Genomic DNA, 12,401 nt, shown 5'->3' on the forward strand with positions numbered 1-12,401 from the left:
CAGAGGAGGAGAGAGCCTTGTCCGTCACATACACCTGCAATCCAGGACGAAGCGGCCGCAATTAATTCCGGGAACCTGCAAAAAGTTATAAGCACGAGTAAACTCGGTGTAGGTATATAGGGAACGGGCGGCGGTATCTGATCATTGCTAATGAATGTGCGACTCAAAACTCGTGCGTCCGATCTGATCATACCAATTTATGTAAAACTGAAGTTGCAGTTTTAGTCCTCCATGCACACTGATTTCAGATTTGCCATGTAACTGCTGCTTAACATGAACAATTTGTTGATAGCATCTTAAGCAACCGGGAGCATGTTTCATTAGATTCCTATACTTGGGGATTTGACATTTACTCTACAAAGTGTTGGGCAAGGCGGATCCCGTAACCGGTCTGAATGTCTTCAGTAGACCAATATAAACATCTTGATGTCAACTCCCGTGCGGCTCTCGCACTCCCCGGGAGGTCTGCAAAAGGTCGTTCGCGGAGGGACAGGCGACCAGAGGCGTGCACGTATGTCTCAAAGCTGTCCAAACACAGACCAACAATGAACAATAGCTACATAAATCAATGTAATTAGTTTCAGAAAAGCTGCTGTATCTACATGTTTAGCAGAGAAGAGAAGTCATTGGTCAGCGAGATGCGTTTGTAACGCCTTTCCTTCAAGAGCCGAATACACGACCGTAACACAATAAAAAAGAAATTCCCTTTTTTACCGGAGCACCCACTTGTACGCTCATTCTCTTAATTCACTCTTGAAACGTTACTTATTGGTTTATGCACGGCTAATTGGATAGTTGACTACAACTATTTCGCAGAATTTTAATGAACGCAATAGAAAATGGGAAATTATACGGGCGCAGTACAACTTCTGAAAATATCTCGAAATGAAATCGCTTTTGGTATCATCACGAGTTCCAAACAATGTTGTAATCAAATGTCGGGTAGATATTTGCTCGCTTTATTTCATTTTATCACATTTCTCAATCGTATTTACTGACAATAAGGCATGTTGTTTCCTGCCTCTTTCGTACTTTGTTAATGAAGTTGAATTTTGATTGACAACCTCCAAAGAATTTGATAACGATCGTGACAGTATTGTTTCGTATAAATTCCATTGAAGAAAGGAATTTCCACAGAAAATTCATTTTCATAAATTTATTACGAAATCGATAAACTCGACTATTTTATTACATTTCGCAGTTGTGATTAATGCAAGCAGGCGTTAATTCGTTTTTTCCATTGTTACAGGGGAAGGGGAAGGATCTCCAGACGATAACGAAAAGGCCGACGCCGATGACGAATCAGGTACAATGACGCCTAATTCCGCCGCGTCCCCTGCACCTGGTGGAGATGAGGCCTCCTCGCCTCCGCCGGGTGCTCTTCTATCACCAAAGAGCACAAATTCGGGCGAAGATTCCACCCACTGCAACCAACCTCTGGAAAAGTAAGTAGTTGTGATGGCAAACGCTTGCTGTGTCTAAACAAGCTTTTTAACTTACAGAGATCAAATCAGCCCACGATGCCATTCGCACGAGTCGGCAGAATCCTCAATACCTCCCAGATGCCTATCCGATGAATCATTGTACTCGGAACGGCCCGACCTACGCGGAATTTCGCTACCAGCAACCGCTCTAAGCCCCATAGGAGTAGCGCTACCTCCAACGTTACCTGTTGCAGCCGCCGCCGCGTTGTTACCCCCTCAGTCGGCGGCAATGGCAGCCTACCTTAACGCCGCAGCTGCAGCCGCGCAACATTCGCATCGGCTGATGATGACGTCGCCACTACCATCGTACAACAGGGTGTCCGCGTCACCTCTGATATCATCCTCCTCTCCACCCGACGGATTAAACGTCTCCAGCTCATCGCCTACACCCGACTCGTTGCCTCCGCCCGGTATACTCGACTTCAGTAAACGATCCTTGAAACACGACCCCGACGAGGCCGATGTGAACATAATGAACCTCAGCAAGGCGGATTCGTTGTCCTCGAGCGAACCACACTTCAACAGCCCGCTAGATTTGTCCGTAACGAATAGGAAGAGGGGATCGGAGGACATGGACTCACATCCGAGCCCGCGCAAGCAACGAACCGACTACAAATCGCCTCTACTCGCTCAGTGGGCCTCACCGATAGCCGCACCTCACCTACCTTATTTCGCGGCAGCGGTAGCGGCGGCGAACCTTTCACCAAAGACCAACGCCGTTAACGACGCTTGGAACGGCAAGCTGAAATACGGCACGGCAACTCCGAGTGACGCCACCAAGGCTTTGGAGAAAATGAGCGAACTCAGCAAGCTGGGCGGAGAAGATCTGTTTCGATCGATCGCGAATACGGGCGCGTCGGTGAATTCGTCCAACAGTCGACACAGTGCGTGGCAGTCGCATTGGTTGAACAAGGGCGCGGAACAGGCAAAGGACGTGTTGAAGTGCGTGTGGTGCAAGCAGAGCTTTCCCAGTTTGGCGGCAATGACGACTCATATGAAGGAAGCGAAACACTGCGGTGTTAACGTTCCCGTTTCGGTGCAATCTCAAAACTTACCTCCTCAACCTCCGATCTCATCCCCCTCGTCCAACGCAAGTTCAGGCGTTTCCTCGACATCCAGTTCTAACAAACCGAACCAATCCGACCTAAACTTACTTATAAAAGAGACTATGCCATTACCTCGAAAGTTAGTTAGGGGACAGGACGTTTGGCTTGGAAAAGGGGCCGAACAGACGCGCCAAATTTTAAAGTGTATGTGGTGTGGACAGAGTTTCAGATCTTTAGCGGAAATGACTAGTCATATGCAACAAACGCAGCATTATACAAATATAATTTCCCAAGAACAGATAATCTCGTGGAAGTCCTCCGATGATATGAAGGGGGGCGGTGGTGGTGGCGCCGGTGGCGCGTCTAGTGGTAGTGCGGGTAGTGCAAATAGTCACGTTAGCGCTGTACTAACTTGTAAAGTGTGTGACCAAGCCTTTAGTTCACTAAAGGAACTCAGTAATCACATGGTAAAGAACTCTCATTATAAAGAGCACATCATGCGATCTATTACCGACGGTGGGAGACGCAGGCAAACGCGAGAGAAACGAAAAAAATCATTGCCAGTTAGGAAATTGTTGGAGTTAGAAAGGGCGCAACACGAGTTTAAAAACGGGGACACCGCAAGTATTATTGGAAAGACTGCCGGGGTTGGAAGAATAACTTGTGAAAAATGTGGTGATAAAATTGACACTTCGCTTTTCGTGGATCATATACGACAGTGCGTCGGGGGTGGTGCTTTAGGAAGTAGTCAACGGAACTTTTTAAAAAGTGCTTTGTTGTCAAATAGCATTTTACCACCCGAAAGTTTGCTAGATTCTGGTCAAAATCCGAGCAGAGAGAATGGCAAAAACAACGAATCGCCATCGACACCGATCCACCAGTCGCCAACCGATCTCGCAACCGGTAAGAGATCTTCAACTCCCGAAAACAATAATGGTTCGTCGCCTTCTGTGTTGAATGCAATTGAGAAACTAATCGAAAAGAGTTTCGATTCACGCACAAGGCAAAATTCTGGGTTTGCTGCGCATGGACCTTCGGCGGCACCGATGGGGTCCAGTATTCTTAAACGATTAGGAATCGATGAGAGCGTAGATTATACGAAACCCTTGGTGGATGCGCAAACAATGAACTTATTGCGAAGCTACCACCAGCAACAAAGTCATCACTACTCAAAACGTGAACGAAGCGGGAGTGAGTCTAGTTCGGTTTCGGAACGAGGCAGTCGTGTGGATGCGCTTACACCGGAGCGAAAAATCGACTCGGCGCTGCATCATCCTATCACATCTACACCTAGATCCACACCCGATAAGCGAGATAAATCTCCATGCTCCGAGAAAGCAGCCTACGAAAACAAGTCCGATGGTGAGTTGTCCGTGAAAAAGGAAATTGAGGACGGCGATCCTTCAGAAGTTGGTCAAGGCGTTTGTCTCAAACGAGAGGTACCGGACAGTAGCGAGGATTTTGACAGAAGTAATTTTAGATCGTCCAAACGACTTTTAGAAATGAAAGAAGATCCCGATGCGGAGAAAACAAAAGGCAGCGATGGAATGAAGAGTAGTCCTGTAGATAGTCCACACCGGCAATCTCTTGCTGCCGACCCGGGAAATGTAAATAGTCCTTGTAGAAACAGCACGTGTAGCCCCGCCAGTAGTGATCGATCGACCACGCCGAGAAGCACAAACGGCGATAAAAAAGGTAACAACAGTTTGGGAGCTTTAAGCTCGATGTTTGATAACTTGTCCGGGGCCAGTACCTCCGCAGATAGTGCAAACACTTCAGGGAAACGAACCAGTAGTCACCCTCTGGCTGCGTTACAAAAGCTTTGCGATAAGACTGAAACACACCACACGAATAGGAGTAACGCGTCGGCATCGGCACCGCCAAACATGGCAGTTCCCAGCAGCCATAACGTAACACAAAGTGGCGGCCCGACTCCCGGCGCCATCTTAGCGTTCAGTTGGGCCTGCAACGACGCCGTCATGACCTCCGACTCAATTATGAAATGCGCATTCTGTGATACCCCCTTCATTTCGAAGGGAGCTTATCGGCATCATTTGTCAAAAATGCATTTCGTCAAAGACGGCGTCATTCCGGATCCGGTCGCCTTGAAAAGCCCCCAACCTTCGAGTTCTAGCGGCCCGGTAAACCTGAAGAGCGGAAACGGTAGCGGATCGAGCACTTCGGCGGCGTTAGCACCTACCGGAAGCAAAAGTCCGCCGATCACCGGTAACTTTGAGGAAAGTCCCCATTCAAAATTCCTAAAATACACAGAACTTGCCAAGCAGCTTTCTAGTAAATATGTATAAATAGTTTCGTTCTCCAGTATTTAATAAGTTCGGTAGCATTCCTACCTGTACAGATGAAAATATTTTAATTAAAGGCCGCTAGGCGGACCTTGTAAGTTGTGATGATATCATATCTTGCTACTGCAGACCATAGTAATAATATTAGTCTAGTGATATTTCAATATAATTGTGGTACTACAAATTTCTTTGGTGATTATACTATACAAAAAAAACTCATCTACACTGTACAGAAACCTACTTTAAGTATTCAGTATTTAGGATGTTACAAGAAACAATTTCTATGGACGTTCTACATTGTAATTAAATTTTTTGGCGAACGTCTTGTTAAAAGTTCCATTGTGTAAGAGATTGAAAATTTCAGTTGTACTCATGAACATTCGATCTACTTAAAAGAAAATGTAAATGTAGAAAAGAACTCTCAGTTACTTCATCTCTATTTATTAAGAATTGTAAATTTTAAGTAAGATTAAAACATTCGTATACGTATGTCGCAATCTGATTCTTCCAAGAGGATTTTTAAATAAATATTTATCAATATTATACTATACTGAATAATAAAAAGAATGTATACGCGTAGCTGATTAACAAATAAAAAGCTCTTCACTTGTGTTAATAAGATCAATCTCTTATTTCAAGATTTGTTGTATTTAAAGGCAATGAGAAGCTCAAATAAATATATGTTACAAATTACCTGAGTGTTTTATTCTAACGATCCATTTTTTTGGACGTAGTACGTGCGCAAGATCAAGTCGTCTTCTGAAAGGTAGGTGCAACTGTTAGGCGAATACTACCCACTTCATTTACTCAATTACGGATACTATACCGTAATATACCTGTCCAAGTGGTTTGAATTTTGCACTTTATAGGAAATGAGTTTTCAATCCGCGACAGAGAATATAGGCTTTATATAACGTCTTGCATGCAGGCGCCAAGTGCTAATTATGGACCGTTAAAATGAAAATTTTGTACCGTAAATACGATCGTTATGGCGAATTATGTCAACCATTGACGAATTCCATCACAACCGCTAGAGCCTATTTTTAACACGGGACGGCGGCCCGTGTTACATCAAATTAAATTGTGGGTTTTTACCCTTTTACTTTTATTAGTGGGTAGGTGTTTGTACTAACAATTTCTTCTAAACAAATATAAAAGCTAGAATGCGCATGAGCAGGTCTGTTTCCCTTCGTCCAACTTACTATTCGAAAGAAACCAAAGTCCAGATTTAGAATCTTCGGAAGAACTAAAGTAATTCGCGCAGGTACCTATCAGCTGTCTTTTTTTAAAATTAAAGATAGGATTATGGACTGAACACTGTAAGTTTTCACTTTCTTTTCTCCAGGGTAAAAACAGTATAAGTTGTGGATCAAAGTGCTAAATGTGGTTTCAACAAACAAACCGATTTCAAATTTTTCCGTGATTAAAAATTGCTTGCCACATTGTTTACTGTAGAAAATTAAATAATCTAATTTTGTAACAAAGATTGAAAAACATTCGCAATGAATTAACGGTTTTGCCCTTCCCCCGTGAGTGCGACGAAATTGTAATTTCGACGAAATTTGGTACCTGGATACGATCAAAATAACCAAACCAAATAAACATTTGTGAAAATTTTTCAAATGCGCAATATTTGGCATGACAACAACAAAAACCAATAGGTTTAACATTACTCTGACAGAGAACAAATTTTGTACAGAAGGTTCGTGCATTCGCGACTACTCTTATCGCGGCGTATTTGGAATCTATGCCTTCAGCCACAGATCCATAGTGTTGAGTTCGAGTTACAATAAAAATATATACGCTCGTGCTAAGGATTTCATAATATACCCTACCGCAACACTTTTCTGGGGTTTACTTTCATCTAGGAGAGAGGACACTCAATTTTTCTATATGTACTATAATGTATACCTTTTCACTCTCTCCAATTGTAATCACGCTAGATAACGAATACAGACAGGCAGAGAAAAGGACGTCTAGTTTTATATGTATTAGGATTGAGATTAATTATACAAAGAGAAAACTGATGAAAAAAATATTACCTATTACCTATAAAGAGAAAAATTCTTACTATAAACAAGTGGCGCGAATTAATAAAATTTAAAATAAAAACAGATATGACTTTCGAACTATCCAGGTAGTCATCATAAAATTAGAAAGTTTTCGAACAAACTTGCCAATAAAATTAGCGTATCGTTTTACTTTTTCATGTTTATCAGCTTTCAGTCTAAACTGCTTAGAGTACTTTTCCCCCTACTCAAAATCAAAATTTTCGATAAGAGCACAATGTTCGGTTATTAAACTGGTTTTATCTATTATTTTACCAATTGATTTTACACACTTTTCCCACTAATAAGAGCACTAAATGTATAGGTATTACCTTATATGCTTCGCACTCTCCTATTCACTTTATTTTCTTATTTGAAATCGCACAATTTAAACCAAGGATTGACACAAGGCTGGGATCTTCCGGAATTAGCTGCATTGTGCCCGATCCTGGTTTTCATATACAGGGTGAATTTTTTTCATTTTCACTATGGGATCTCGTAAACCGTAAAATATACAAAGTCGCTTAAATGGGTAAAGTTATATACCTACTGATTAATTTTCCCATTTAAAGATTCTTGTAGCTTTACAAATAGCAAAGGATGGCCAAAAAACTGAAAAATGTCATTTTGTAAAATGTATACGTTAATTTATATTCAAAGATGTCAAAAAATTGTTTTTTCGTCATCCCATACTGTTATTTCAATTTAACTCAACTCATTTGACAAGTGAAATGTCATTCGTAACGAACAGCGTCCGTTAAAAAAATAACGGACGCATATGCGGCCGTTAAGGAACAATGCTTTATTGAAATATAACTGCTTATTATAATGGATATGAAAATTAAAGTAACAGTTATTGCTAGAAATCTGTAGACCATCGTAGGAAACTTGAGGACCACTTGTGAATATTACACTTTATGAAGAATCTGTGGCTATGGATATTGTAATTTCAGCGTTTTCATCGGAACTTTGAAATAGTTGTTTGGTGATTTTTAATCGCTTCGAAACTTTTGTCCACAATGAATTGGGCGAGTACATTTCCGATTTTCCTTTTACGTACGCTAATAACATGTCTTCATTTACTAAATTGATCCTCTTAATCTTAAGCCATTAGTTGAAATCTTCATATTCTTAATGATATCGCTCCCTGTTTTTTCTCGTAGCAAATCAACACTTGCAGCCATGGAATCTGCTAATACGTCTGGAGGAATATTGATATTTCCTAAATTTCGTGCATATTTTTGGAAAAACGTCGTACAGCTTCTCAGCACGCGTTTTTAACGAATTGTTTACTTTTAAGTAGTTGCGTCCATGACAACCGCAGGCTAACATGTGACCATAAGCATACCATGATCAAGATAATTATTATATTTAACTATTACAAAAAGATGGATCTTTATGAAGTTAAAATATATAATTTCCAGATGATGGGATGACGAAAAATCTTGAACGGCACACGGCCGATACGCAAATAACGGACTGGGTTGAATATAGACCTCGGCTGACGCCTCGGTTTACAAACTTCAACCACGTCCGTTATTTGCTACATATCGGCCTTATGACGTTAATAACTATAACAAACCCTTTTACCGATTTTTTCTCAGTTTTCTGATGGTGCTAAAATAACAAGTCTATACGATTTGTGGGTTTCGCGTACATCACATTAACTTTCTTATTTCATATGGACGCCATATTGTTTTTTTGAGTATTGGATGAAGAGCTGCCCAAGATTTGCCTGTGACAGACATACGTCCAGGACCTCGTCGCAATCGAATTTGGATTTGTGGATTAGGCCTTCAGGGAATATCACATAAAAAGCGCCCTGATAGCTCTTCCTCTAGAGCGGTGTGGAAACGAGTAATACGATTAAAATCGAAAGATAGGTCCACTCATAACAGTCAAACAGAGCAAGTAATGAAATTTCATATTTATTCGTGAGTTTAGAACGCTGTAGTTCCGAAACTGTTGGCCTCAGCAAAAAATGTTATACAGGCTGTTTCACGCAAACTGTTACCTGAAAGTATTCAGACTTCCATTAATAATTTAAATCTGTAAGTTTTCATGCCAAAATATTATTATGATCGTTTCACTTCCGGTTTTATCGGATGTGGATAGCAACTCTCTTATTTTAATTAGAACACCATGTATTTTATTGCTTTTACTAAATCTACGTGGAAATCTATGTCGTTTGATACCACATTTCCCTATAGGTACCTAGCATCAATGGTTTTCAAGTTAACTCAATAAAAATGATTTAAATTTTAATCGCCCTTCTACAGGTTGTTTTAAGACTAATGGTTAATTGTGATAACTCAAACCTTAAAGAGTTGATTTATTCAAATGAAACCACTGCACTTTCAAATGTCGAAAAAATTCTACATCGAACAATGATTACCTACATTCCCTATACATATCTGTTAGCTTTCGTTTTATTTAAGATTTTTCGATCATTCGCATGTAGCATCACATCAGTATTGTTGATTTTCGAAGAGTTTTTGAAATTCATGTTAATGGAGCCATAGGTACAGGGCGCAAAAAAAGCAGTCAAACCTCAAAAATTTAGAAAAGAATTTTGAATAACTGGAAAACCTTTAATGCTGAGTATAGGAAAATGTGGTACCAAATTTTCATGTAGATTCCGAAAATGTAATAAAATATAAGGTGTTCTGTTTAAAATAAGAAAGTTGCTATTCAGATCCTGTAAAACCGGAGCTAACAAACCTTATATTATTATGCTTTTTAGTTTCTGGTTCATTTTCATCATCTGCTCTTTCTTTAAAAATCATTTCTCCTCCAGAGCAAGATGTGTCGTTATTTGTTATATTGCTGTCTAAATCTAAAAGAAGGTGCACGCTGGCCATTTAAATAATAAGGGCCATACAATTGTCTAGAGCTACACAATTTATTACACAGTTTTTATTTACAAAACTTCCTTCACGCGAAGCATCGCTGCCCTGATCGCTGATGTGTCACTAAAAACGTGAAAAAGTGGTGGAAACTGTAAATTGGACGTAGATTGTTACAATTTAACGAGATTAACACGTCTCAACGCTACTGCTGCAGGTGTAAATTATACAGATCAGTTGCGTTTTTTCATTAGTTGATAGCTATCCGCCGTTCATCTCTGTTCATCCGTTGGCCTATCAATTAACAGTAAACTTAGCGATTTTGAAATTTACTATTTTTATTGATTGACGAACAGATTCACTGAAACGGACAAATACTTGTGAGTAGGTACGCATTTGGTTCGGTTTTTAATTTTCCAGTTAAATTTATTTCATACATAACTTCATACATCATCGCTTCGTAAGCAAATCGAAATTCTTTCCAGATACGACCGGGGCTAAATTAAGTGGCATCAGCCCACTGAGACCCATTATAGCATTGCAGATGCTTAAAAGGCGACACTATTTGTTGTATTTCATGACTTATTCAGCTCACTCTATCATTTTAGATAAACGTGCGGTTTAAAGCTATTGCACAATTCAAATTACGGAATGAATTTGCTAACGTTAGGGGATGATGAAATACTAGGTCATCCTGATCTTTAAGAATAGAACTAGGCCAATAAAGACATAGTGCACGGCCACAAAACTTAAGTAACCTTTGTATATGTATAGGAAATATAATTAACCTTAAAGTTCTCTTTCAGAGATTAATTAGAAAGAAACTAAGCATTTTACGTAGTTTAAAACACATTAATCTTTACATAACTGCGATGAATAGTAATTTAATTGCCTAGTTTTATAAATTATATTTTTTTAACAAGAAGATTAATTTAGGTATTTAATTAGTATAAATAACTCCCCAAAACTGCAATGATGGACTGTCATTAATTAAAAAAAAGTCAACCTGTGTTTTCTATAACACATTTTTATTTAATGAACGCGATTGCGAATTTCACACCCTGCACAGAAGGTGGAAAATGACCAAATTGCGTTTGGCCGCTGCCGAAGATAAGATCTAATAGTAACACGATTAAGTAACTTATTTAGTGGTAACACTTGCAGGTGTAAGGTAAATTTATAACAGGAGTAGATTTAGTGCTTATCGGTTCAGATGTAAGCTGATAAAACGGAGGCTCTTTCATCAGCTTACAAAATCGCTAAATAAGTGTTGCCTAAATTGTAGAATGTTTTAAATAATCCTTGCGCATTTTTGGTGAAGTGTGAATTTAAAACTCTTGTATGAAAATATTCTACAGATACATGTTATAGAATATATGGATAGTATTTACGAAAGGCCAATCTTTAAGAATTAATTAATAGGAAGCGCTGTCAACTTGTATGCTATAATTCAGGCGTGTTTCTTCGTCATCAATCAATTTATCCAAGCAGGATCAATATCATCCAAATATTATCTTATTATGTTTCTGTGTCCCCATCGGCCATCATGCTTACTAAAATAAATCGAAGAGAGCTGCCCATCAAAATACAATAATTTATTTGATCAACCTATACATACAATATCAGGACATGATACTAAGATTAATATCAACATTCTCCTTCTTTTTATAAACAAATATATTAAATTAATTTTAGTTTTTAATTGTTTTGAACGTTCGATCGACTAAACGGACGGAGGGTCAAACGGACGGACGGACTCTGGCGCCACCAGAAGGTGCCGAAACCTGCTTCTGGTGAGGATTCGGAAGGGTGGCGATAGTCGGGTGCTCGAATGGAGATCGGCAGTCCCAGGGATTCTTAAGGGCTGATAACGGCTAAACTTGCATGGATTTGCAGTTACAATGCTCGTTTTAATTTACCATAGGCAACAAAACCTGCTAGTGGTTTATCATGGCTGAAATTCTAAAATATTAAACGTCAAAAGCTTTGCGGACGCAACAAAACCTACTAAAACGTATTAATTGCCGCTTTAATTACGGTAAGTGCGACTGCAACACAACTCTAGAAATTAAATTAAATTAAAGCTTCTATTTTTCACTTCTAGACCCACCACAAATACTTTCTAACGAATCGCATCTTTATACAGGGCGTTCATCAGAGCGGGTCGACTTCACAAATATATGGAGCGGTCATAACTACGGGTATAAACTTCAAGGTGGAAAACGGGTGCTTCGTTACAATGTTCCTTAGCTTTTCATAATACTATTTCATAAAAAATAAACAAATAACAATGCTGCTATTTACTCTAAATTAAACTAAATCTTTGTAGAATTCTGTTAGAACCTTTCCAATTTCTGAATTTGACACAATTCTTAAAACCCTTAAATGTTTCCAGATTATCCTTCGAATCTTCTTAGAATGAATTTAGCTTGACTAAACCACGAGTTCTTAGAAATATTAATGCACCAATCCCCAGACCAAATTCGACGACATTCAAAAAGTTTTAATTATATTTAGCCCCAACATTTTTTAATTATTTGCCTAGAGAAATACAAGAAATAAGGAATAGAAATAAATATCTGAGAGATTTGAAGAGTTTCCTACTAGAAAATGACGTTAGCAGGTTCTTTGATAATGTATGTTAGTAAATTAGTCTTATTATTTTATTATATTT

The 12,401-nt window shown here is 39.2% G+C and overlaps 1 protein-coding gene across 1 annotated transcript; it reads left to right on the top strand.

Annotated features, from left to right (window-relative positions):
- Positions 1 to 1,229: 1,229 nt before the first annotated feature.
- LOC116176760 (protein tiptop) lies at positions 1,230 to 5,495 on the top strand. The gene is made up of 2 exons (XM_031495523.1): positions 1,230 to 1,445; positions 1,503 to 5,495. The coding sequence occupies exons 1-2, from the start codon at positions 1,312 to 1,314 to the stop codon at positions 4,834 to 4,836; spliced, it is 3,468 nt and encodes a 1,155-aa protein (XP_031351383.1). The 5' UTR covers positions 1,230 to 1,311; the 3' UTR covers positions 4,837 to 5,495.
- The last annotated feature ends 6,906 nt before the right edge of the window (positions 5,496 to 12,401 follow it).

This window comes from Photinus pyralis, unplaced genomic scaffold (genome assembly GCF_008802855.1).
Source record: "Photinus pyralis isolate 1611_PpyrPB1 unplaced genomic scaffold, Ppyr1.3 Ppyr1.4_LG7, whole genome shotgun sequence".
NCBI classification, from domain to species: Eukaryota; Metazoa; Arthropoda; class Insecta; order Coleoptera; family Lampyridae; genus Photinus; species Photinus pyralis.